General features: G+C 42.2%; 2 protein-coding genes across 5 annotated transcripts; one reads left to right on the top strand and one right to left on the bottom strand.

Annotated features, from left to right (window-relative positions):
* Positions 1–242: 242 nt before the first annotated feature.
* On the bottom strand, positions 243–4,085 carry DKKL1 (dickkopf like acrosomal protein 1). The gene is made up of 4 exons (XM_063303034.1): positions 3,929–4,085; positions 3,388–3,519; positions 1,942–2,028; positions 243–676 (listed from the first exon to the last, which is right to left on the bottom strand). The coding sequence occupies exons 1-4, from the start codon at positions 4,064–4,066 to the stop codon at positions 344–346; spliced, it is 690 nt and encodes a 229-aa protein (XP_063159104.1). The 5' UTR covers positions 4,067–4,085; the 3' UTR covers positions 243–343.
* Positions 4,086–8,456: 4,371 nt separating this feature from the next.
* On the top strand, positions 8,457–26,970 carry TEAD2 (TEA domain transcription factor 2). Of its 4 annotated transcripts, none has more exons than XM_063301135.1 (12): positions 8,457–8,805; positions 13,246–13,455; positions 16,510–16,574; positions 16,702–16,764; positions 18,019–18,147; positions 18,739–18,800; positions 18,911–18,975; positions 19,491–19,624; positions 20,881–21,051; positions 22,163–22,225; positions 24,003–24,158; positions 25,419–26,970. In XM_063301135.1, the coding sequence occupies exons 2-12, from the start codon at positions 13,308–13,310 to the stop codon at positions 25,530–25,532; spliced, it is 1,170 nt and encodes a 389-aa protein (XP_063157205.1). In that variant the 5' UTR covers positions 8,457–8,805; positions 13,246–13,307; the 3' UTR covers positions 25,533–26,970. The 4 variants fall into 4 exon arrangements, with proteins under 4 accessions (XP_063157205.1, XP_063157204.1, XP_063157206.1 ...); XM_063301134.1 differs by having other exon boundaries at positions 22,163–22,318; XM_063301136.1 differs by lacking the exon at positions 18,019–18,147 and having other exon boundaries at positions 22,163–22,318.
* The last annotated feature ends 654 nt before the right edge of the window (positions 26,971–27,624 follow it).

Below are 27,624 nucleotides of genomic sequence, written 5' to 3'. Positions count from 1 at the left end.
TTAGTTTTGTCTGGTTTAAGATTGGGTGTTTGTTCTTAAGTTTGGCTGCATTCTCTTTTATTTATATTTATATTTATATTTGTTTCTTTCATTTGTAAGCTGCCCAAAGCGGTTGAGGAGTCAGGCACCCTCAAAACTGGGATAAATAAATAAATAAATAAAATACATTATGTCATCTTCGAGGGTTTTTTCCCAAAGGGATAACTTTTATTTCAAATTTTTGAAAGAAACATTTCCCCCTTTTGTAGGACTAACCTCACCCTAAACTTTTGATGTGACAATAGAAATACCTGGGAAACTAGAACATTTTCCACTGGCCCAGGTGTTAGGTTTTTGTAATGCCTTACATCTTCCTCCAGAAGAAGAAGAAATGACGCTTTCGTGGAGTGACCTTGTGGTTTGGGGTCACAAGTAGGGTCTTCTTAATAGGATGAGGGGCTGTTAAAAGCCCATTCCGAATGGCCAGCAATCTGTGCCTCCTATCACTGACTGGCTCTTCCTTTACCAGTTTGGCTTCGGGCATCTGCTGGGTCTTAAGATGCTGGGGCAAGCGAAAAATAAGAAAAGTCAACCTCGGTCGCAGCTGGGGGAGACCCAGTTTGAAGAATCTAAGCCCAGCAGTTGGTCTGTCTGGCTCAGCACTGTTTTCTTCCTGATTAGACATTGGCTTATTCTCCTAGAAAGATGCAGGTAAAAAGCAATGGAAATGGGGGACAGGAGTATTAGTGTAGTCTTCTGAAATCTTACACCATCTACATTGACAGAACTTATAGTCCTACCCCTCTGGAAGATGCCAGAGAAGGCCAGCCCTGATGATTTGTGTGACTTGATCAGAGAATGTATATTAAGAGTGGGGGTGAGTTTGGAATCCAAATTCCTTGGTCCTCATGGAGAGTCAGTGAGGGAAGTCTAACAGTGTCCTAGAACAAGTCAGGAATAATCAATCAAGTCTGCTATACCTTATCCCATCTCAGATCTAACCAGTTGGGATTCTGGTCCAGTTTCGGTGAGGCACTACTGTACTTCATTAAAAAGAGGTTGTTGGTGTATTAAAAATGACAGTAAAACTCTCTTTAACTCTCATAAGGTCTAGGCGGACAAGTGATAAAACATACATCATAATGTAAGTTGTGCCCCAGACATCCTTCCATGCAACATGTCACAAGTATCAAATGGTGAAACTTGACTCATGACATCACAATGCCCACTTCATTGTTCTGGCACTTTTCTTCCACTAGCCTGCCTCAGTCCTTTAGAGCAGCTTTAGAGGGTAATGGCCAGTGGGCAAAGTATACAAGAAGAAGAATGCTCCTGATTGCTACTGTTACATAAAATCAAACCAAAGAACTACCTTAACCTTAATATACAAAAATAGGTTTAGCTCACATGTAATATGACACTAATTTCCCTACATATTTGTTAAAATATGCAGGTAGGTATCATGAGAAACACTGTTCCCTGCAAAGTTGCATCTCAATATAGTAATTTGGAAGAGACAACAAATCTATTCATATGACTGGCACACCTGTCTGCACCACCCATTTTAGAATCTAACACTAAAGTATCCAATACTTTTGGGGCAGGAGGGCTGAGGGCCAAAAAGTAAGCAGAGTCACATAACACATATGGGCAGGGCTAGATGAAGGCTTAGAAGATTTTTTTAATGAGATATGCCACTTTCAACATTTACCCCACAGTTTTCATGGGGTTTTCACCTTAGAATGACAGGAAAGTTACTCATTTTCAGCAGTTATGGTCAGAAGGGGCTCCAAAGACTACAGAAAAGGAACTCAAGAGCCACATATTGCCTACCCCTAATATAACACTACCTGTTTCTTCCACACACTCTCCTCTTTCACACACACACAAAGATGTGCATATGCACAGCCTAAATCTGGCTGGTAAAAAGCAAGCAAGTACACCCATCTTTTGTATACTGACCTCCTCATCTGGATGGGTCTCTGTTTGCTCAATAGAGGTCACAGATTTCTCCGAAAACATCATATCACCTGTACGGTTATCAGTCACCTATAAAGAACAATATAGGGTTGAGTAGGATTGGCAAAGAGGAAGGATACACATTCAAAAACTCTTCCTAATAGCCAAGGCACTGCATGGCTGTGGGATCTTTCGATCTGAATTTCTGTGCAGTTCCCTCAGATACGCTGGAAAGTATCCATTCCATCAGTGTGACTCCCTTAGAATCTAACGGTGCCAAACTAGATAGGTTGGAGACCATTAAAGAAAAGTGCATTCAAACATCTCCCAGTCTGTATAGAGATCCACAGCAAAGAAGCAGCACAACTTTTCTGAGCATTTGAATCAGGCCTCCACCCTAATCAGGACCATGGCTGGCCCCAAGCTTGAGCGAGGTCTGTGACAGATTGTCTTCTGGGGAGCTCCCTGTTCCATTGCTGGCTCCCCCTTTTATGTGTTAGAGCACTGCTGGATAGGGGGCTACTTGGCAATCACACTGGGCAATAGGATGGTCTCAGAGCCGTATTTTTAGTTCCCATAATGCTCCTGATGCAACGTTGCCCTGGGACATTGTGGAAATGAAAATGGGGACTTGCAGGGCTAATTGCCGAAGAATGATGGCAACCTCAAATTTCTAAGGGAAGTACTAGCCAGGCCATTGGGGCTATAGCAACTACCAAAGAATGCTGACTGACATTGGATCTACTCTGTTCATGCAGCGGAATGAGGTTATAAAGTGCCAAAGGGATAGAATGGATTGTACCATTTCAGCCAGCAATTGAGGATTTGCTTTACTGAACATTGCTGAATATTCATAACAGGCAGGGAGCCAAGTTAGAGTTATCCTCCCTGATGTGCTTGTTTTGTATCTGCAGACAGCTTTCTTTAAAATTAGGAGCAACCTTCAAAAACGGTATCCCACTTCTATCACTCGGGTGGTGCAGTTTGCCCTACCACTTTATTCTGCTTCCTGTATAGACCAGTTCTTAGCAGTGGTGGTAACAGAGAAGGCTGTGGAGGAAAGAGAATAATGGACTCATAGCTGTATTAGAGCCAAAATTTTATTTAGCTATATAAATATTTGTATCTGATCATATACAGTATATACCCCTATGGAGGTAATGACTATGAAAGCTAATAAAACTCAACCCTGATCGAAAAAATCAACACATTTTAAGTAAAACAGCAGGTTGTAAATACTTTAAATAAATAAAAAATTCTAACAGCTGACTCTAAATCAAAATCCAGCAGAATTAAATTTTTAAGACATTGGGAAAAAGCTCTCAGAACATAACCTAAGGCTCTATATAGCATATATCAGTCAATGAGCCAGACTGAATATAGCTATCCAAGCTTCCTAATGCTTAAATAACCAATACGCTCCTTTCCTTTTTTCAATAGATCACTCACTTTTCTGATTTCATGGTGGCTGAACAAAGTGGAATTTCCCACTCTCCGCTGCTGATTCTCCTCATGATGGTAGTTGGAGGGCAGCTTACTGATGTCAGCTGAAGTATCGAATTGGTCTTTCCCCAGCATTTCCTACAAATGGCAGAGAATGATCCTTGCATGCAGTACAGAGAAAGTAAACAAGTTATAGTTAGAGCCAATGAAACTTAACATGTGCATGGCCAAATCCTATATCTCAAAAATATTTCCAAGAACTGACTTCCCAAAATTTTGCACCTGCAATGTGTAATAGACAAAGAAAGATTTCCTGAAGTTTGCATACAATTTTCATATCATCTTGAATTTAAAACAGATTAGATTCTCTTCAGCACTGCCAAACATATTGTCCATTCATTGTGAGGATTCTCCCTTTTCTAAAAAGGATGCGATAGTACTTTACTTTAAAACATAAAAGCATCTTGGAAAGTATCTGATAATTGCACAGCGGCAGAACATCCAGTTGTTAAGAGAGGGAATTGGACAGTACTCTGTAACTCCTTACCCGACTCTGCTCGAAGATGTTGCTAAACTCCCGGAACAGCCTCTCCATGCTGGAGGGTAGGAAAGTAGCAGAAGCTGTACCTCCCTGCTTCATAGATGTCAGTCCCCACAGTCCGCACACAACTACCAGCAACAGCATCTTTGCCTAGTCCGCCGTTCTGTAGCTGCCTGAGCTGGACCTGCACAAGAGGCAGAAGCAGGAGGAAAAGTCAGAGAAGGAAAGTCCTACAAACACTGCTCCTTCTGGCTATTCTCCACCTCCCTGCTTGCTTACACATGCCCCAAACACATCCCTCCATCGCCTTCTCTAGTCCCCCAACAATCCATTTATCAGATTGGTCAAACTGAGCCTAAATAGAATCCTCTGTCTCCTCCCAGAATCCCACCCACAAAGTGGTCTGCCATCCACCAGTCTCTTCTTAACAGCTCAAGCTCCTCCTCCTCGCACCCTGGATTCAGTGACCAGCCTGCTAGCTCTCCACCCGCTCTACAAAATTCTAGTCAGTTCCTTTCAGCCAACAGGCTGATTTGAAAAAAAGTTCTGATTCCAGAACTTGCTGACATCACTGACCAATTGTCAGTGTTCAAACATGTTCAATTCTCAGAGACTGGCTGGACAAGTCCCTGCAGTTTTCTTGGCCCAGAAGTGGTTTGCCATTGCCTCCTTCCTAGGGCTGACAGAGAGCATCTGGCCCAAGGTCACCCAGCTGGCTTTGTGCCTAAGGTGGGACTAGAACTCACAGTCTCCCAGTTTCTAACCTGACACCTTAACCACGACATCAAACTGGCCCTCATGTATCTGGTATAATGCCCATAATTACTGGGCAGCCTATGTGGCTGGAAATAAAAGCCTTAATCTGATGCAGTGTTTCTCAACCTCAGCAACTTTAAGATGTGTGGATTTCAATTACCAGCTGGCTGGGAATTCTGGTAGTTGAAGTCTACACATCTTAACGTTGCTGAGGTTGAGAAACACTGATCTAGCATATCTGGAGAGTGTTAGATAGAGAAGACTAAGTGTTTGCCTGTAGAAGGCCTACTGCCCTAACAAGTTACCATTTCTAGTGTGCACAGATAAAACAAGACAATCAGATGCAGGATAAAAGAATTCTCAGTTTGAATGTTCCAACTTTTCCAGGTTAGGGGAGTACAGTATCAGATGACCCCTCCAAGTCCTTGTGTCAACACCAAACAATATACAAAAACAACACCATGCTTAAGAGAAATATAGTTTTATTCAGTTGACCCAATCACATAATACACTAAATAATACACTAACCATTTACCTGGACTGGCATGTAAAATGTGGTTGGCTACCTTGTTTGGTCTGTTGTGCAAAGATTATCAATGAGACAGATATTTTCAGGAACTCTTTTTAAAAAGGCAGTAAGAAAGGTACCTTGCAGACGGAAATTTTGAAATCCAAGAATTAAATCTGCCACTTCATATACAGTAACAATGATAAACTCACTGCCAGGATGATAGTTCTACAGAGAAATCCAGTTCTCTTGTGTTACCATTAGATGGCAGCCTAGAGTTTCACTGCAACGGTAGGTCTTGGCGAGAATCATTCACTACAGTATGTTCAAAATGTCAGGAAAAATTTTTTTCCTGGGAAGAATTGAGTGAGTGGGTGTGTATTCATGACTAGGAAAGAGAGATTACATCATTCCAAACTCCCTTCCTGAGTTCATGCAGTAAATCACAAACCAGGGAGTGGAAATACTTACACTGATGTGGGACAGAATATTCTAATTTCTTTATCGGGGCAGTTATCTAATATGTGTCAACCTTTCTACAACTTTGAGGTTAGTGTCACTGAACACGTACAGAATTTCCTTTCCTTTACTACTGGCCAAACAATACTAAATATTCAGTTGTGTATATTGCAATGCAATCTATCATTTATTTATTTCTGGAATTTATAGTCCACCTTTTTGCCAACAGATGGCCCTCAATGAGAATTACAAAAAAGAAAACAATGTAATTAAAACATAATTTTAAAAACATACTAATATACAGCCATAAAAGGTTTATATAAACATATACACTTCTTCTTTTTTGTTGGCATGTTTTAAGTGCATTTTAAAACCGTGAACAAATAAGAATGAAAGCGCGTTATTTTTCCTATAATTTTATATTCTTCTGTTCTGCAGGATGAAATTCTAAAACCTGTCTTGGTTGCAGAGCTCCTGTGATTTCACCTCCTTGTTTCCCCATCACAGCAACACTCAGACTGTGCACCTCGCAAGGAGGAGGTTCAAATCTATTTCCCCACTTCCCAGTTTGGTTCTTATATTGTGCATCATGAAAATTTAAATTCATCTATTTAATTAAAAGAAAACAGATTTAAAGCAGCACATTCTGAGACTGACATCAAAAGACTAGGGTGGCAATTTATGCTTTAAAAATGACAAATGAGATGCAGTTTGCATACAGTTTCTATGTGTTGTATGCATAGCTATTAATTACCTGTTTGCCTGTTCAGTCTGCTAGTCAGATGGTGTTTGTGAAGAATAGCAAACTTTTCTACGGTTCTACAGACTTTTATCTTTAAATGCAACTTGGAGTGGACAACCTTCCAAATAGAAGACGTTATGAAATAACCTCAAGCCCTTCAGTTAGAGACTGTGCTCTGTGAATACAAAGACTGGGATCATACGTCATACTCAACCATGATTTACTTAAACATAGTTATATGGTAGCTTAAGTTCACCTAACACACTAAGCCTGACGTTTATTATTCATTTAATGGCCCCTGTTTTGTTTTGTTGATTTTGTTGTTTATTAGATCATTTTAGTCTGAACTGTCTGATTTAATGTTTTTAATGTTTTTATGTTTTTTCTAGTATTGTATACCACCCAGAGTCCACTGGAGTTGGGTGGCCAATAAATTTAAATAAATAATAATAAGCTGTAACCCATGATTCACAAACCACAATGGCTGGTTTCACACGAGGATGGAAGAAAAATGACCCTGCCTATGAAAAAAGTTCCCGAAGTACCGTGGTTGATATGGTCCTATCTTGCTATCTGTACTTTTTATGCAAAGATAACTGAACAGCTTTCTCTAAGAAAATCCTTAAAAGCAGATTCATAAAGCAAAAGGCATCCCACCAACCCTGTGTCCTGGACTTTGGCCCTGAGGCCCAACCGGTACTATATTTGAGCAGACCGCCCTAAGGGGGTACAGCAATCCCACACGTTTATGTGTGAGTAAATGCTGCTGGACTCAAATGCTTTATCTGAAGGAACAGATTGTACTCTGTTCCCACATTCTTATTCATACCATCCCGCCCACCCCCATTTTAAGATATTTTCTCCTTTCTCCCTTATCTTTTTCTTGCTTTACACTCATCCTGAAGAGTCCTGGGAACAATAAAACATAACTCTTGTTTGATTAGATCATCCTGTATGGGGGTGGGGGGTAGAAATGCTGTAGCTTTGGGGCAGAGGACATATTTTAGAACTAAAGATCCAGAAATCAATTTTATCTGAAACTTTAGATAAGTATTATCTAAAACTCTGGAGAGCAGCAGCCAGTCAGAGGCTGAATTCACTCATCAAGCTAAAGGATAAAGTGATTTGTTTGGTTTTGGCTTAGAGTGTTTTGTAAACCCAGCCATTGTGGTCAGCAAGCCGTGTTTATGGCTTAGTCCAATGTGTGAATTATGATTAAAAAAATCAATATTGAAACAAACCATGGCTTAAAACGTGTGTGAATCTAGACCAGTGTTTTTCAACCTCAGCAACTTTTAAGATGGGATGATTTCAACTCCCAGAATTCCCCAGCCAGCATGGTCTAGACAGTGTAGACCAATTGTCTTGACTCTGTGATCTGATTTGCACAGCATGTTTTACTGAATAAATCATGATTTGCTTGATTTGCACAATGCAGGGAGTCCTCGGTTAACAACCATTCGTTCAGTGACTATTCAGAGTTACGACGGCACTGAGCAAGGAGACTTACGGCTGGTCCTTGAAGTTGTGCTTTATAATTCATGTTTACAGCCCACAGTGGCTGGGGTGATAATACACTCTGAACCAAAACCAAAAAAAACCCACACAAGAATTGTGTTATATAACTAGGCCCATATATGACAACTTTTATTTCAATACCTGGTTCATTCCATAGCCCAGCTAGATGCTCTCAGGAAGCCTCCACACAGAATCTATAGGCAACAGCCCATTCTGGTTTTCAGCTATTGGCATTCAGTAAAGACTATTAGCCACCAGAACCTGTAATACTGTTTGAATATTGGCTGGCACCCATTGATGAACATTCGCTTGTCAGATTCCTTTTAAAAGCCATCTAAACTGTCTATATTTGCTGGAAATTATCAGCGCAGATCCCGATTATACACTGATTACTTTGTCCCAGCACTTTGAAGACTCATAATAAAGGTGCGACACATTCCTCCTTCCAATCCCTTTCCTGCCCAACATTTTCCTCCTGTGGGGGCGTGATTTCAGTCTTCCAGGTTCCGCCCCTTCTGCCCCCAACTCCGCCCCTTCCTCCCCCTGTGAAACTGACTCACTGCTGCTAATTTAATTCCTCTGCTTCATTCCAAGGATTCCAGAGGAAAACTGTCACCTTTCCAAAATACCACGCAGGCCTGTTGCTTCTTTGCGTACACTACCACATCTTAGATCTTCTTTTTTCCAATCCTAATGAGTGGGCAGGAACTTCTTTGATGAGCCAAAATTAACCCTGCTAGTGGAGCGCTTCATTATTCTCCCTCACTCTTTTTTTCTCCCTTGCCCTCCACAACTTTTTTTTTAAAATAAAGCAAAGTTCAGAGAAAGTTTCTCCTTTCCTTTTTCCCTTTTCTCCTCTACTAGCACACACAAAACCAACCTCTTGAGTGTCTTCTGAAAGTAAGTAAGACTCTTTTCCCTTCCATTTCGTATTTCTTTTTAATCAGTGGTTAATCAGTTTCTTGCTGGGAATAAGTCCTATTAGAAAAGATACTGATTCTGCTGACGGCGGGAAAGCAATTAACTTTTTGTATTTGCAGAGGAGGGGAGACCCTAGCCCTTGAATTTAAATGCCAGGGGGTGGTGGCCTGGGATTTTAAGGATGTATGGATGTAGAACTGCTGTTTTTATTTCTCAATTTATTGGATGTTTCTAAAAACCAGCATTTGTCCCATGATTATATGTGTTTCCAAAAGATTGTTCACATACAGTATCCTGAATATCTATATCTATCTATATCTATATCTATATTTATATCTAGAGAGAGAGAGAGAGAGAGAGAAAGCTGGAAGTAAAGCTGGAGAAAGCGGTCAGTCATTTGTATAAATGGATTGTGTACCTGGGAGTTTTTCTTTGTCTGGAATCTGAGCTGCAATTCAGGAAGGGGTGTGTGTCCCCCGCTTCACAATTATAGCTGGCACCAATAAAAATAATAAGTTTAACAAGAATAATATTTATTAGTTGTGAGTACACATAATAAACACAGTGATAAATGTGAATGGGATCATGGAGGATGACTTTAAACTGTGCATGTCAAGATTCAGAACCATATTAACAAGTTGAGAACTCTTCCAATAGTAAATTATAAAACCAAGCATTCATTTTAAAAATAATAAGGTACAGTAAACAGTGAAGTACCTGCAATCTAGTTTCATACAGACTAAAGCAAACGTAATTTCTTGCATTCTGTGGGAGTAGGAAGTTCAAGTTTGACATTCTGTTGTGTGTAATTTCCAGGGATTGTATTCGATGCCAGAAGAAAGCAACGGGAGGTGGGGGGGGGGGCATCAGCTTTGTTTTTTTAAGAGAACGCAGGGATTTATCAATAAGTAAAAGAGTTAACTCCTAGTGATTTTTGTGCATGGTTCAGGAGGTACAGTAATGTACATGTTCTCTGCCTGTTCATTTTACTTGCCATTCTAAGGAACAGCAATCTTTGCTAGGCACCATAAACAAAAACCCATTTTATAGCTAAGAATACTGAGGCTCCTGTAAATGTGCAGATACAGGTCATTAGCCTTTCTGCTGCTGTTAGGTTAAACCTCAGCGGTTGAAAAACAATGACAATATACAACAGGTCATCTCGGAGGTCTACCAGTAGATCCTGATCTTCCAGTTTTGTTTCTTTGTTGGTTCGGTTTCCCCCATGCTGTTCTGACAGATGCCTTCATCAGAGTTGGGAAAGATTTTAGAATGGCCTTTAGAAGTTACTGTTTTTTGGTGATGCACCTTGAGTTGATGGCAAGGATTTAAAAAAGAAAAAAGTTTCCCAAAGTTGATTTATTTCAGAATATGGGTAGCATCAGTAATGTCATTATGGTAGTCTTCAAAGTCATCTTCCTTTGCAGAGATGAATGTAGAGTTGTGATTGAATTGTTACATCTCATTATGAGAGGATGCTAATGTGAGTGTGTGGTGCTTTCTGCGTTTGTAATGGTTGCTTTCAAAGGAGGGAGGGCCTAGATAACTCTGTGTGTGTGAGAGAGAGAAAGATTTGGATACGGCAGTTTCCATTTGCACAAGACCTTGATGTGACTTGTTCCAAAAACAAACATGACCTTTCACATGGGTGCTTATGTTACTCAAATTACAGGATAAGGCTGGGGCCCATTACTGCTCTGTGGAGGGCACAGGCAGCCTGCTTTTCTTAACTTCCTGTGCAACTGCAAACCATTTCTTAATCTACAAAAAAAAAATCTGAAAAGTAAATCAAAATGCTTCCACTGCCGCAGTTCTGCATTACAGGTACCTGGAGTTGATCCCCCCCTCCATTTTCCTGTTCTTTGTTTCTTATTTGCATACAGACATGCTATAGCAAGAATATAGAATTAGGGTAGCTGCTGGTGTCATCTCAGAATGGCTGGTTTATTTCTGTAGTAAAACTCTTCAGCTTTGTACTGTCACAGCAGTACACTGATTTTCTCTGGCAATTACTAGTTTAGGTGTGTGTAATAATGGTACTTGTGAAGTCCAATTCAGCACTGATTTTTTTCCCCATTAATTTTGATAATGCTGCTTTGAAAATGTTTATCCATAAAGAAGCAAATCTTTGCATCTTTCAGTTTTTCTTTTTCTTTAGTAAGTTAAATGTTTGCGAGGCACCCTTTTTTTGAACTCACTTTTTTTTGTGAAGTACACACAATTACCTTTAATCTAGATTTTTCTATGGCTCACTGCCCCAGAACTAGGCCACTTTCTGAAAATCACTTATGTATTAAGTGGTTTCAAGATTGCAAGGGTAGAAACAGGAAATCCAGTCGAGTGGGAAACACTCCCAGGAAGCAAAGACTTGAAGTGGAGTTTTATTGAAGGGATGTTTGTCAAAATAACAGCTCTCCTCCCTAACCGTACCTTGGAAGTTGATTCTCAAAAGCAGAGGAAAACTCCAGAGCAAAATCAAAACAAATCAGTTGTTTTAACTTCCGCAAATCCATGTTCTTGGCCCAGCTTTGAGGAAGCTGGTGGCTGTGATTAACCTTACACCAGGGAAATGACTTAGTACTTTGTAAAATAATAATAATAACAATGATGATGATGTAAAAAAACTTCTCCGTCTGGAAGGCTGCAGCTGTTGGAGCCTTGTGGCTGAGGAAGCAAAGGAAATAGAGGCCCAAATGCAGTATGTAAGGAGGGGAGGAAAATCTGATCAGAGATGAAAGAGCCAACCCCCTTCCTGTCTTTAATGCAAGATGTAATCCACGCTGGAAGGTTTCTTTGTCTTGTTGCTGAACTGTGCTCCAGAGGTCATCTGAACTAGAGTAACCAGGCACAGAACTGGGTTTCAACTTGACAAAAAGCAGCAAAAGTTGGGGAGGGGGGCACAGAGAGGGGGGCTCGCTCTTTCGTTCTTTCTCTGAGTGATCTGGTTTCTCTGGAGGAGGCTTAATTAGCACATGCTGGACTTCCATTCAGGAAGGGGAGTAGGGGGGGAACTTGATCTGCCTTTTACAAAATTGCATGTCAAATCTGCTCCATCTCCTAACATGATACTTTCTGACTGCCAATATTAGGGATTATCAAAGAGCCACTGAAGGCTAGTTTCAGCTTCCCTCCTTGTGGTAAACTGGGTTTCATTTGATCATGGTTTATTGAATAAACCACAATTGGTTGGGTTTATATTATTCTAAGCCATCCACCATGGTCCACAAACCAGTGTCTTAATTCACATCTATGCAAAGCCAATCAGACCGCATTATGGCCTGGCACAATGGATCACCCCAAGCAGTATCTGTAAATTGGAGGGCTTTTTCTAATTAACTTTTTAAAAACACCTTTTTGGAGGCTTGCCTCTTTAGTACTTGTTTGTTTAACTGGTAAGCATAATTCTTCCTGCTTCCTTCTGACACTGCTTCCCTTCAGAATTATTACTGAATTATTACTAAAGATGGTGTTTTGTTTTGTTTTGTTTGTTTGTTTCATTGTGGTCGATAAGTGAAACACCATGGTTGTTAAGTGAATCACATGGTTGTTAAGCAAATCCAGCTTCCCCCATTGACTTGGCTTGTTGGAAGCTGGCTGGGAAGGTTGCAAATGGTGATCATGTGACCCAGGGATACTGCAACCATCATAAATACATGCCAGTTGCCAAGCACCTGAATTTTGATCACGTGACCGCAGGGATGCTGCAACAGTCATAAGTGCAAGGACCCATCATAAGTCACTTTTTTCAGCACCGTTGTAACTTTGAATGGTTGCTAAACCAACAGTTGTAAGTTGAGAGCTACCTGTAAATGAGGAAGCATTTTTTATACCTGTATACACCATCTTCCTATTTAAACAAAAAAAGTGAAAACAAAGCTTACATCATGATGGGTTGTCAGCATCCAAATTCCTTGTTGTCTTTCTAAAACAAGAGAACTGAACTGAAAGAGAATTCAAGCCTGTCTGAGCTAGAATAAATGATGCCAACTATTACAAAGGTCCAGTTCATAGCCCATCTGTAACCTGGTACTCTCTCTCTTCACTTATACCAGATTTGCAAATATTCTGTCTTTCCAGAGCTGCCACACAAGTTCATTTATCTCTGATGTTCTTGGCTTTGGGCCCTTAAATGATGGTGGACTGCAATTCCATTCTCCCCAGCCAGCTCCACATGTGTGATCAAAGCAATAGTCCAGTAACACTTGGAGACCCAAGTTGAGGATGGGTGGAGAGCTGGTTTTCAGTTTTTCTACATTCAATGCCTCCATTTTGACCATATTGGCTGAGAGTGACAGGGACTGTAGTCCAATGTATTTAGAAAATATTAGATTGGAAACATTGGTTTCAATGAACCACTTTCCCTTTTTCAGCAAAGCCTTGACTCAGACCTCAACATTTCTTCTGCTTCTCTGCCCCTAGATATTTCTCCTGACATTATAGGGCCTGGCAGCTGGGCAAAGGAGGCCAGCCCCTCCAGAGAGATGGGGGATGCTGGGGAGAAGGGTCTGGATAATGATGCCGAAGGGGTATGGAGCCCTGACATCGAGCAGAGTTTCCAGGAGGCACTGGCAATCTACCCACCCTGCGGGAGGCGCAAAATCATTCTTTCAGACGAGGGAAAGATGTACGGTAGGTGGACATGTGGGCCTCTGCTTCCCTATCCTGAATTTGCATTCCTGCAGTGGGTAGGGGGTGAAGTAGAAAACCTCCAAGATCCCTTCCAGCCCTATGATTCCCTATGGAGATGATCATGGGTACTTCAGAATATGATAAAAAACAAGAGGAGCTGGGTTCTAATTTAAAAACAAGGAACATGCTTCTAATCTCTCCAAAGATGAAAAGATAAGTGCAAAGTCAGCCGCCGATCGTGTTTTGATAGTGGAACGTTAACGGCATCTGTTCTCTCTCAGGGAAACTGAGAATGAAACATTTACACATGCAGCCTCTATAGTCCTGAATGCAATGGAATTGTGTACGGTGAATCTTCATGAGGCTCTCATAAAGACAAAGCGTAGAGCGTCAGTAGCATTTTAGGGTCAGAATGAAAAACCAGAGAGCCCCATGGTCAGTTGTATATTGCAGGGTGAGACTATGGCAGCTATATCTGGTGCTACTCTTGAAACAGCAACAGGATTTACAACCGGGTAATGACAAGCACCTGTTCAAGGGTCTGTTGCATGGAAAAGGCGGCAGCCTTCCCTTTTACGGGACCACTACCTCAGGATCCTGCGTTTGGGCAAGACGGCCATTTCACTGTGTGAGGATAAAAGTCACCCAGGTAAACTGTCCATTTTAAAGAGAGGGTGCGATTTCTATTACTAGATGATGGATCCCCAGAAAAGCGTTCAAACTATCCTCCAGTTGCCTCTGGACTAGCTCTGGGTGCTGGAAGTAGGGGGAACTGGCTTGCAATGGCTCCTTTCCTCCCTCTGTGGCCTGTTTCAGTTGGCGTTTGGGGGGCAGAGGGCAAGCTTTAGGCCCTGCAGTGTGGGATTCCTCAGGGCTTGGGTCTCTTGCCCCTGCCATTTAACATCTATATGAGACTGCTGGGGGAGGGGTCATCTGGCACACGGGATGTGGTATCATGCATGGTAGGTGGACATGTGGGCCTCTGCTTCCCTATCCTGAATTTGCATTCCTGCACTGGGTAGGGGGTGGACTAGAAGACCTTCAAGATCCTTTCCAGCCCTATGCTTCTGTGATAACTTGAACCCTTTTCTGATAATCTATCATCCAGCAAATAGAGGGAGAAAATGTAGAAGCAGTGAAAGACTTTGTATTCCTAGGTGCAAAGATTACTGCAGATGCTGACTGCAGTCAGGAAATCAGAAGACGCTTAATCCTTGGAAGAAGAGCGATGACAAATCTCGATAAAATAGTTAAGAGCAGAGACATCACACTGACAACAAAGGCCCGCATAGTTAAAGCAATGGTGTTCCCCGTAGTAACATATGGCTGCGAGAGCTGGACCATAAGGAAGGCTGAGCGAAGGAAGATCGATGCTTTTGAACTGTGGTGTTGGAGGAAAATTCTGAGAGTGCCTTGGACTGCAAGAAGATCCAACCAGTCCATCCTCCAGGAAATAAAGCCAGACTGCTCACTTGAGGGAATGATATTAAAGGCAAAACTGAAATACTTTGGCCACATAATGAGAAGACAGGACACCCTGGAGAAGATGCTGATGCTAGGGAGAGTGGAAGGCAAAAGGAAGAGGGGCCGACCAAGGGCAAGATGGATGGATGATATTCTAGAGGTGACGGACTCGTTCCTGGGGGAGCTGGGGGTGTTGACGACCGACAGGAAGCTCTGGCGTGGGCTGGTCCATGAAGTCACGAAGAGTCGGAAGCGACTAAACGAATAAACAACATCATCCAGTAATATAACTCTCACCCTTTCTTTAAAATGGTCAGTTTACCTGGGTCATGTTTATCCTCACCGTCCATGCTGATTACACCATTAGACATCTCCACCCTTAGCCAGGGCCTAGATGGGGAGGAATCAACTCTGACTCAACCCTAACAAGATGGCTCTACATTTTTGGTCCCCCCGATTCTGGTGAGGCGTCATCTCAGTCTCTGGCCAGGGTAGCACTCCCCCAGGCATAGCTGATGCACCATTTGGGGGTTCTCCTGGACTTGTGGCTCCGGTTCAAGGAGCCAGCGGCAACTGTGGGCAGAGAGATCTTTGTACAGATTCATCTGGTGTACTGATTGTGCCCATTGCTGGACTGGGAGGCCTTGGTCACAGTCACTCACACCCTGGTCGCTTCCCATTTGGACTATTGCAATGCACTCTACCTGGGGCTGCCCTTGAAGACTATCCAGAAATCTCAACTGATCCCAAATGCAGCCACGCATGCAATTCTAGGCATGCCATGGTTCACCCACATTACACCACTACCGTGTGAGCTGCACTGGCTTCCAGTTATTTCCAGGTACAATTCAAGGTGCTGGGTATCATCTTTTAAGCACTGCATGGCGCAGGGCCAGGTTATGCGTGGGATTGCCTCTTCCAGAGGGTATCTACCTATTCCACCAAGTCTGTCAGGGTGGGCACTTTCCATATGCTGTCATCTCACAGGACCACAGCCTTCTCCATGGTAGCCCTGCCCTGTGGAACACCCTTCCCCCTGAGATTCAGCAGACCCCCACCCCGTAGCCTTCCGAAGGACTTGAAGAACTGGCTCTTCCCATAAGTATTGGGGGTAGAGCAGTGTTTCTCAACTGTGGCAGCTTCAAGATGCATGGACTTCAACTCCCAGAATTCCCCAGTCAGCATGGTACTGGGGTAGAGTGAGGCTGGAGCCCAGTACAGTTGAATGTGGGCGTGTGGAAATGTGTTGCTTTGGGGTGCTGGGAGTTTTTGTTGTGGTTTTTATGTTTTTATTGTTCTATGAGCCATCCAGATTATAGTACATAACATAGGCAGCTATATAAATCTTTTATAAATGAATAAAATATCTGGGAACCTATTAATCCAAATGATCCAGAATTTGGGACACCTGAAATCCAAGCTTTCCCTCTGCTAATGTAGCCACTGAGTTTAGCAACAATGGCATGGCCAGACCGAATGACCTGCAGAAGTATCCCTGTCACACATGGAGCTCAGATTGGGCAGGTAATATTTCTGATTTCCCAACTGTTTTCTCATTTTTTCTTTCCCCATTTCTTCTCTGTCTTGTAGGTCGTAACGAGCTGATTGCCCGTTACATCAAGCTGAGGACTGGGAAAACACGGACAAGGAAACAGGTAAGCCAGAAGGTTTTGACATGAGGCTGTAAGCCACAGGAAATAAGTTTGAGAGAGCTGGAATGAAATCTGCCCCCTACTCCTTCAAATTATTTCATATTTTGTCTCTATCTGAATCCTTTCTCAGGTCTCCAGTCACATCCAGGTGTTGGCACGGCGAAAAACACGAGAGATTCAGGCTAAGCTCAAAGTGAGGTCCTTCTCTACCACCTCTGATTAATTCATGCTAAGCTCATATACCTATCCTGCTGAAAGATGAGAATGAGTCATAATGAATTGAGTGCACAATATACTCTTAATACTTTATCGGCACTGTATCTGATAAAGTATCTAAACTTGGTATTCAGGCAAAATATCATATTTTGTTAATCTTCTCTACCCATCTGTTCCAGCTCAGGTTGAAAGGGTCACAGCAGGTAGAGAAAGATGCTTTGAGGTGTATGAGTCTAACTGCATTCCTGTAAATGAAGTACATACTTGACCAGGATAGGATGAAGTGTTAGGAATTTGAATTATAATTCTTAGGTAGCAGGGAATGGAATTTTGTGGCAGGCATGATAATTAGGAGAAAGAGTTAATTGCAAATCTGGAATCCTAGATTGCTTGAGATGATGGGATCTCTTTTGACTTTCTGAGGTGATGTGGGGTTTTTTTTTAAGTACCTAGTCTGGAGAGATGCCAGATACAATTCTCGACTGTTTTTTTTTAAAAGAAAGAACGATGGGATTGAGGCCAGTGATTTTAAATCCACCCAACAGGGAATGATCTGAGGGTACCTGAAGCTAAGCAGGTCTCAGTTTAGTCAGTGCATAGATGGGAATCCAACTGTGAACCCAATGTGCGGCCTGCATTCCATAATGGAAGAGGAATCAGATACTGATAGGCATATTAGCACAACACAATGAAATACAGTAGAAAGCTTAGATAATGAGAGTACATAAGTGGTGCCATTTTTTAACCCTCCATGCTCCAGATTTTACCCAAGGTTACAGACCAGCAGGTGGGAACTCAAAACAGCTGTCATCTTGAATGCCTTTAACCCATGGAATCAACAGGGCACTGTAACCAACAACAAATCTAAGGTACAGTGCCTGGTTTCAAGCGCTGCATAGTAGTCTCCTGGGTCTGATCAGAGGCAAGGATCTATTTAGCTTTCACCCAGTTAGATGAAAGAGAAGGATGAGGCTGGTGGTGGGTAGAGGAGTGTCAGGAGCAGGGAGCATGGAAGAGTTATTGGTAGGAATGAATGAATGATGCAAACTTCTGGATAGCTCAGAATGACAATCCTTATAGGAAGCACACTGCAATTTCAGTGCATGCAGGTTTCCTTGACAGAGTAATCCATGTGGAAATAGCAACATAAGATATTTATAAAGCAAGAGAAATGATCTCCTGAAAACCAGAATGTGTCTCTCTTTCTTCTCTCACTCTACCCCACCCCCAGGATCAAGTGGCAAAGGACAAAGCTCTTCAGAGTATGGCAACCATGTCTTCTGCTCAGCTTGTTTCTGCCACCGTCCTCCAGGAGAAACTAGGCCTGTCGGAACCCCACTACCCACCCAGCACCACTACCGTAAGCGTATGTGGGGGAAAGGCTGGGAGCTGGGGTTTCTCTGAGCTCTCCTTTTGGGAACTCTTTTGCTGCAGATTTGAGATTGGAGTTTGTGGCAGTTTAATACCTGGTTTCCCCTGAAGAATCTGAGAAATTGTAGTTTGGGTTCCTAGAATTTGCTCCATGCCCTTTTTGAGAGCACTGTCTGTGGGAAGACCAGGTTGCTATTGCACATGCTTAAGCAGGGCGTTTGTCTGGTGAAAGACCTATCTGTTGATTAGTTATATGACTCTCCAGTTGATTAAATTAGCATCAAGTTGAGCAGAATATTTTTGAAGCAAATAGTACACGTTCCTTGTTTTTTGATGATTCATGCCTGTATCTTAGTAGGCATTCTCTTCTATTAGTGTAAGAGAATGCATCTTCTAACTTGGTGTTTGCAATCTATAAAGCTTACATGCATTTCCTTAAAAAAAAAACCTTGCTGTTACATTTAACTGTGGGCACTATTTTGGTCAATTATAGAATATTTACGTATTTACAAAAGAAGCTTGGTTTAGGTATATAGTATAGAAACGGCATGAATATTTTAAATGTTCTTTCTGGTTTCAGCAATCCACAGACTTTTTCCATTTCTGGGCAGGCGATGTAAACCAGGCCCAAACTACTCCAGAGTAAGTTTTGGATTGATCTTTCTGCAACCAGCATGTTTATCTCTATCTTTGGAGCATTTCCTGATGAATTGCTACATGTAAATTCTACCCTTTATCCCTCCTTTCTTCAGCATCAAGCCCATCCTCCAGGCACCATATCCCATCGCACCAATTGCAGCATCACCTGCTGCCCCAGGTATCCATCATTCCTATTTCTGTCACCCATTTATTACCTTACAGATGGTCCTCATTGAACAACCATTTGTTCAGTGACCGTTCAAAGTTATGACAGCACTGAATGAGGACTTACGATGGATTCTCGTAGTTGTAGCTGTCACAGCATTCCCCACAGTCATGTGATCGCGATTCAGGCGCTTGGCAACCAGCTTCCAATCACAATGTCACGTGATCACCATTTGCAACCTTCCCTGCTGGCTTCTAACAAGCAAAGTCAATAGGGAAGCCAGCAGGAGGTTGCAAATGGTGACCACGTGACTGCAGGATGCTGCGACCACACAGGTTTCGCCTAACGATGGCAACTGGGACTGCCATCGTAAGTCGACATGATCACATGACATTTCACTTTACAACTGTGTCACTTAGTGACAGACTTCCTGGTCCCAATTACCAACATTAAGTGAGGATTACCTGTACTACTAAACGTGGTGATGTGTTACATTAGCCACAAGTCTTTTTCTCTCGGCTTGTCAGGTTATCACACCCCCCCAGGGAGAGTCTCCTGTCTCCCCACCACTACCCCTTGGCCAGGAAGCCATATTGGTACTGAAACACTTCGACTGGTGGAGTTTACTGCTTTTGTGGAGCGGCAGAGTGAACAAGATGCGGTAAAACCAGTGCACGTGCACCCCTTCAATGCTCCTTTGCTGTTCCCATCTGCTAGAACAAACTTGGTTTGAAAAGTCTGAGGAATCATAAAACTGAATGTGATAGGAATAAAACTAGAGAAATGATGCTAAGTCCTGCTTTGTGGTGAAACTAGGTAACCTCTTTGGGACAGTAACAGTCTCCCTACGTAATGCTCGAGAGTTATTACGAGAATAATATGGAATACTATTGTTTATTTCATCCAAGAAAGACAGGATAAACAAAATAGGGTCCTTGGAGGAAAGATAGGTTACCATGATAAATTGAAGTGGATTGAGAATAAAGGTAAAGCAACCAGATGCAGCAAGGTTAGAAGAATACTTTAAGATGCTAGCAAGTCCATTACCACCTGGAAGTCAAACTTGGAAAATCATGCGGTATAACACCTAATAGTCTGAATGTTGGTAGGAAGTCTGGAATGAAAACGTTAGCTTAGTTCTAAATAATAGTAGACAAATGGATTTACACGTCATGCTAAACATCTTTTGCTTAACCATGATTTATCAAACACATCATAATTAGTGGGTTTCTCTATCTTGGCATTCTCTATCTTGGCAACTTGAAGACGTGTTGGCATGTTGGCTGGGGAATTCTGGGAGCTGAAGTCCACACACCTTCAACCTGCTGAGGTTGAGAAACACTGCACTGAGGTAGAAACATGGATTTCAAACAAGAATGGCTAGATTCACACAAATCCAAATCCAGTGTGCAGATGCAGCTTTTCAGTTAACATCTGTCTCTCAGCCCCCTTCTGCCCATATGAAAACTATGCTGATTTAGCAAAGTTATTGGGTAGGTTAAACTACCTGAAAAAATTTCACCTGTCTCATGCCCACTTAATTGCACTGGAAGTACAATCCAGGATGTCTGAAGGGTGCCAGGTTGGAAGGGCCGTGCCTATTCATGTCAGTATGTCAGGGAGATGCCAGTGTGTGCAGATCTTGAAATTGCGGCGTGACTGGGTGCAACAGCATATAAGGTCTGCCCTGCATCAGGATAGTCCTAACCCTGCCATAATCTGATGCTCTGCCATCACCAGTAGACAGGATCCTTGTGCTCCAGTGCATCTTTGCATTGAGAGGGACTGCCTTTCTGGTATGCTCCTCCTCCCTCTCAGCAAGTTTCTGAGAGCTCCAGAAAGCCGTTTGTGAGATAACGCAGGCTGTGTTCATCTTCCCGTAGCAACAGCTCTGACTTCCCGTTCTCTTTTCCATAGTGTAAGCAGCAGCATCGTTTTGTTCACATTGACCCGACACCCACGTCTGAGCCACCCCTGGAGATGGTGGACGTACGCCAAATCTATGACAAATTTCCTGAGAGAGGGGGTGGACTGCGAGATCTGTATGATCAAGGGCCTCCTCATGCTTTCTTCTTGGTTAAATTCTGGGTGAGAACTCTTTGGCTCATTGAACCCCCAAATAATCAGGAGTGCAGGCAAGCTCCCCTGTGAGACAGACTGATGATCAGTGCTCACATGAAACAGTGTGCTTTGTGGGTATTAGGATCCAGATTGCTGGGGTCAATAGATAGATTTGGAGCAGAGGCAGGCAGGCAACCTGATGCATTCCAGATGTTTGGGACTTTGAATCCTATCTGCTCTAATTAGCATGGCTAGTGGTAAGGACTTGCAGAGGCTGTAGTGTCGAACATTTGCTGGTTGCCTACCCATGTTTCAGAGGTTCAGAGCTGATAGTTAGGTTATATCTGAAAACCTAATGTCATCCCACATCTCCCAGAATGGCTTCCTGCAGCACACATTTGCTTGTTGGTTAGCAGCAGCAGTCAGGTCATTTTGAAGGCTGAGTTTAAAACTGAGCTAATGAATTAAACAGCTCACTGTTGGTTGGTGCTTGACCATCGTACAAATCCCTTTTCAATTGTGAAGCGTGGCAATCCTCAAGTTTTACTTTCTCACAGCTGGTAAATTAGAAACAGGGTGGCTTTATCAATAAAACTGTTGATGAGATATTTGGATTCTGATCCTGGGTAATTAAAAGTCACCTTAGACAGCTTTATATCAACAGCAAATGTTGGAACTGTTGGATACATTAAAACTTTACAGTGCTGCCCAGCCAGATACTCCCCCTTGCACAATACAGTGCTCCAATTCACCTCTTCAAGTTCAAAATAACATCACTCTCTTAAAAATCAACAACAGCTGAATACATTGTAAGAGGTTTATCCCTTGTGCTAAGTACAAATCAAAGATGATTATTTATGCTTTTATTTATGCTTTATTTGGACTCTTATTGGGGTATATGCTGTCCTTAGGCCAGAATTCTGTCTATTCTAGGAAAATGACAAACAGGGCCATTAAGGTGAGCGCTATCCTTTTCCCTGCTGTTTACTCCCAGCTTCTGGAATAAACCGATACATTGCCTTAATAACTGGGGATGTCACCTCACTACTGTAGAGAGTAACACTCAATAATCTTTGTCCTTCCCTTGTATCAGGCATTAAAAACAGTTCTGATTCTGTTTTCCCATCTTTTGCTCTAGGCTGACCTAAGCTTTTCCCTCCTTGAAGAAGAACCTGGAGGCACAGGAGGGGCCTTCTATGGGGTGAGCAGCCGATACGAGGGCCCACGGGCTCTGACCCTGAGTTGCACCTCCAAAGTCTGCTCGTTTGGCAAACAGGTGGTGGAAAAACTGGAGGTGGGTGTGGTGGCGGGAGGGAGCTTTGAGACTGAGGGGCAGCGATGTGGGTGGCCCTGTTGGACTGAGCTGGGGTGGGGTTGGGGAAGCAGAGTGTTATATATTTACAGTTAAGAAATCCAGATATGGTATTTCAAGATTGTTGCATGCAGCCATGTAAAAGCTGCCTCGTACCAAGTCAGACTATGTGCCCTGTTATCTCAGTATTGTCTGGCCCTGGCCTTGCTGTGGCAACACTGACAGTTCTCCAGCAGAAAAGATTGGAGGAGATAGGCAGCATAAACACAGAGATATGGGAGCATTTGGACCCTTTTCTCTTTCTGTTCATTGGCTAACTTGTCCCACTCTTCCCTATTCCAAGGGAAAATTAAAGACAGAAGAAAGAGGCAGAGTCTGTAGCACTTTATATGTTTTTGGAATCTGACTTCCAAAGTAGAACATAATCTGGAGGAGCCACAAAATTGATCATGCGTGATCTAAGAAGATAAAGTGTGAGTGAGGGAAATAGTCAATAGAAGGAGAAAGGCAGCTAGGAACTCCTCTATGGATCTCCTTATACTTCCTTCCAGCTTCCTCTGTCCTTCTCCAGGAGAACCTTCAGGATTCTCAATACAGAGACCCAAACTATGGCTACTTTTCACACTGTGAATGCAATGTGCAGCTAGGTTCTTGGTCTAGACCAGTCTTTCTGAACCTTGTGCTTTTTACTTGCACTGAACTCCCATAATCCCCCAGCCAGCAAGACCACAGTCTTTTCTGCTGATGGCTTTAGGAACTGAGTTCCATCACATCTAGGGGTGTCATAGTTAAAGCAGGGCCTGGTATTGAATATGACCTCTATATAAGAATAATAAGAATATCTGTTTCTCACCATAAGCAAACAAAACCCCAGGAACTGATTCATTTTGGGCTTGGGCAGGGAAGGCTTTCAGATCAAAGGCATTGCTAAAAAAAAACGAGCTCAAAGAACAATAGCCATTAAGACTTTTAGACTATCTGTGCATGCAGGGATTCTTGGACTCCAAGGATATAATGCAGATAACAAGATTGGGATTGTCCCTTATGTTACAGATTATTTTTCAGCAGAAAACTACACAGCAGAGAGCTGGGTGGGCTAGAATCTTTCTCCTTAATGTGCTAGTTTTTTATCTGCAAAGATTAGAGGGTGTTATTTTCCCCATGGGACCCTCCAGAAGCTGCCTCTCCCATCTGCAGCCTAAAACATCTGCAGCCTAAAACAGCTATCCTTCCTTGCATTGCATTGTAGGCCAGGCCACAGCCTTGTGTTTCCGAAAAGAGCGGAGTTAAGATAACAGGAAATCAGATGTTTAGTTTCATTTGCCTATAGAAGCAAAAGGTTAGGGCTTCATACAGTTAGGCTTGGGGAGGTAAAGCTGCAGTGACTTAAGACAGTGATGGAAAGATCTGGATGTTAGGGAGACAAACAAAGGAGCTGTTATTTGGCGTTTTGTTTTTAAGTGTCCCTATTGCCAATGGAATTTGCCTTTATTTAAATGTTTTTTGTTTAGAATAATGAACAATGAATAATATTTTATAAAATATCCCAGTTTTGGAAAGGTAATTGTTTGCTGGTAGTAAGCATGGGTGGGTGTAGGCCTAGGGCTTCTCTCTCATCTGTCCTACTTCCTCTTGTCTGTCCCGTTTCTTCCACTTGATTCCCCAGACAGCCGAGCCTCCTCACTGGGAAGATGGGCGCTTTGTTTTCCATATGCAACGCTCACCGCTCTGCGAGTACCTCATTAATTTTATTCGCAAACTACGAACACTGCCAGAAAAACCAATGATGGATAGTGTGCTTGAAAATTTCACCATCCTGCAGGTATTTGGGAAAAGAATTACAGGAGGGTGAGAAAGAATTTTAAGGCAAAGCTACACTTCCACAGGGAAGCCATAGGAAGACAGAAAATGTTTCCAAAACCTTAGTTTTACTTCAGCTTCTTGATGGGCTTAGTGTAACAATTTTTGCAAAATTGCCAAGGCCTCTGTAAGAGCCCATTTAAGCTAGATGGGTTTCGTTTTCCGTAAAATGAAAGTTAGCAGGGCCGGTTCCTTCTTTGGGCGTGCAAGGCAAGATGAACCGGTTCCAGAAGCTTTTCCCGTTAATTCCTCTTTTCCCAGCATCCCAGAAGCTGCAATTAAGGCTATGTCTGGGACATGTAATCAATCACATAGTGAGAATAGTCATTAAATGTTTTGTTGTTTTAACAGTGGCCCTGAGTTAATTGAGATGAAAATATATTTTAATGTAAACATGTATAAGAACTGCAAATTATCAGTTCCATTTAATGCCAGAGAGGCATCCTGGGTTGAGAATGTAATGCCTTTTTTGTTAAGATTGTGCTGTGATTCATGCATGCATCATTGAAAACATCAGTTCCCAGCCTTTTCTTTATGTGACCGTCTTCGTCATCATTGAAAGTGTTTCTGAGAACTGACACATACGCCGAGAGTCAGCAACATGGTGCTCCCAGGGACGCCTAGAGGATTGCTAATTTAAATTAATAATTCTTTTAAAAATTAAAATCACAAGATCACCTCTATATAAGATAAATATTCCCACCCCAAATCTTGTGAGATTTGGTAACATTCTGAGATGTTAAAGTGTCCATTTTACATATGTTTTTATTTTTACGTTGGTGACTGCGCCAGGAACCACCTGAAAGTATATAGCAGATAGTTAAGTGGCCCCAGGAACTATTGATCCCAAAGCATGTCCTCTAGAATTGTATTTTCGTACTTATGCATAATACACTTAGATTTAATTGGTTAATAGCTCTCCTTAAAATAGTGGAATGCTACAGCGCACCAGCCAATCAGGAAAGACATGTGACATAATGGGAAGGAAATGCCAAGAGCAGAGCCACAATCAAGAAGGGTTTCAGTGGCCACTCCCTACTGTACTAAAGAGCTGGTTGAGGAGAAGGCAGAGGCCTTGGCATTACTTTTTCATGCTGTGTCAATTTCCCTGGGAAGTGGGTAAGGAGGTTAAATGTGTTTGCTCTGTGTTACCAGCTGGTAGATTTCATGAGCCTACTAGGGATCTCTGCCATTAAAAACTGTTATTCTCATTTCCAAACAGGTTTTGCGGGATCAAGAAACTCAGGAGTTACTACTGTGTGTGGCCTTTGTGTTTGAAGTGTCTGCCAGCGAACGGGGAGCACAGCATCACATCTACCGGCTGGGCCGGGACTGAGAAATAGTTTTCACCATGCTCAACAAAAAACCAACCAACCAACCAGGCCATCTTCCTCTTATCTCACCACATCCTACTGGCTGGCAGAACAGGCGGCTGAACTGCCAGAAAACCTGCTGAGCCCTTTCATACCAACTTTCAAGTTTACTAATGGATACCTCTCTGTTTGATGACCACAAAACCAGGCTTTAGATCTAAACAGGCACCGTTCTTCAGCAGACCATCCTGCAGCTGTGGCAGTGTGGTAGTAGCCATGGGGCCTTTCAACAGGTATACTTAGGGAAGAATACTCTTTTGGTCAAGTCAACTCCAGAACCTTGAGGACAATATTAATCTCTATGCCACGTGTATCATTACAACTTTCCTCTAAGAATATCCCCCATGTGATTGCCTCTCTGGGATTTAACACTCCGTTGCAGGAAGAAATCATACTTCTTAGTACTCCTGTTTTGTAAGACAGTCAGGTTTTGATGTACATTTATAATTTAATTCTCGCAAAAAGCTAAAGTGTAAACCCATTTCTGCACTGAGCTGTACTATGTCAGGTTCTAGGCAAAGGTTTATATCAGGATACATAACCTGATGCTTCCGATCCACATGTCACACACACACACATCCACCAAACTGTAAGATTTAAAGTGATGTAAGTTGAAGTCTGTTATATACATGGGCAGTAATGATATTAAGGTTTAACACAGCTTTTAAATCAAATTTAAATTCTTGTCCTCTTGGATTGATCTCCTTTTTGGAGTAGAGCCTGCAGCAAGCCCTGCAAAAGCCTTTTACTAAATCAAATTCTCCAAGCTGAAGTTGCATTTGGAAATGAGAGTTCAGAAGCCTAACTTCTCCTTTGCTGCCTAGGAGTTTAAGGCCCATGTGGGTGGTATTTCAAAAGTAGAAAAACAATTCACACTGTAGAAAGGTATTGCCTTGCAAAAGAGTCAGGCATCACTTACACATTGAGTATGAGATCATGTAGTAAGCTATGTATCTTTGAAGTGCAGGTGGGAGGCATTTTAATATTCCTATGAATAAAGATTTGCAAGAGCATTAACAACTTGAAACAGAAAAGTTATCTTCTAGCCCTCTTTCTTCTGCACTACTTTTCTGCTTCCAAGGAGTTTTATATCTAAGGAAGCATTTAAAAAAAATTGTTGCCCAAATTTTGGGGAATGAATGGAATTATGTTTTCAGATTTGGAATTAAGATTATCACCTTGTTCTACTCCATGTGTAGTCCCAAGCTTAGATGAAACAAAAATATAAAAGCTAAGCTAAGCTTTGTTTAAAAGTGCAATGTGAATAAGCCTTATTTGGCCAAATGTATTTTGACAGATTATCACCTTTTCTGTTTTTGACATTCAAAGTTGCTGCTGTCTCTCCCTCTTTGGTGGGAAAGGGGGAAATGATGTCCTGCATAAAATTTATTTTGACATTAACATATATTGAGTGGCTTCTCAATCAAAGGAAAGATAGTAATATTGTTCTGTCTTACAACCTGTTCTACCGTAATAGCAGCCTCCAGAATTTGGATGAGAAATTAAAGTGTTATATCCTCAGGGGAGTCCCCACTGATTTGAAAAAAGTGGAGCATGGATATACTAAAGCCAGTAGTGGGCAACCTTTTGGTATCTGGGACTGCTAGATCTTGTAGTTCTACTGTGAAAAAAGGGATGGTGTAAGGTGAGATTCTTTAGTATTGCGTGTTAAAATTACTTGAGTTTTCTCCAAGAAATCATTGCAAGAATTCAAAGATGCATTCAAAGTGAGTTCACAGGCTGCAAACAGGAACTTCATATAGTCTGTATACTGTATTGTCCAGTTGTAGGCTAACCTTGATCTTCTTTGCAAAGTGAAGATGGTACCAGTGCTAGGCCAAAACATACTATGGGCATTTAGCAGGGCCCTAGATCCAGCCATCTTGCAACCACCTGAAGTTAATTCCACATTGGATTTACCACCAGCTATGAAGAAACTGTCATTCCTTGGAGGATTTCAAATTCAGAAAAGGTCCAGCCAAGCAAGAGCGATCAGATGTGGTATCAAAGAATCATCACTTACCCGTTGTGAAGGAAGTCCAGCCCAGCAAAACG

Source organism: Candoia aspera, chromosome 4 (genome assembly GCF_035149785.1).
Source record: "Candoia aspera isolate rCanAsp1 chromosome 4, rCanAsp1.hap2, whole genome shotgun sequence".
NCBI classification, from domain to species: domain Eukaryota; kingdom Metazoa; phylum Chordata; class Lepidosauria; order Squamata; family Boidae; genus Candoia; species Candoia aspera.
Note: the sequence above shows the minus strand (reverse complement) of the source record. Positions and strands in the feature narration are given on the sequence as shown.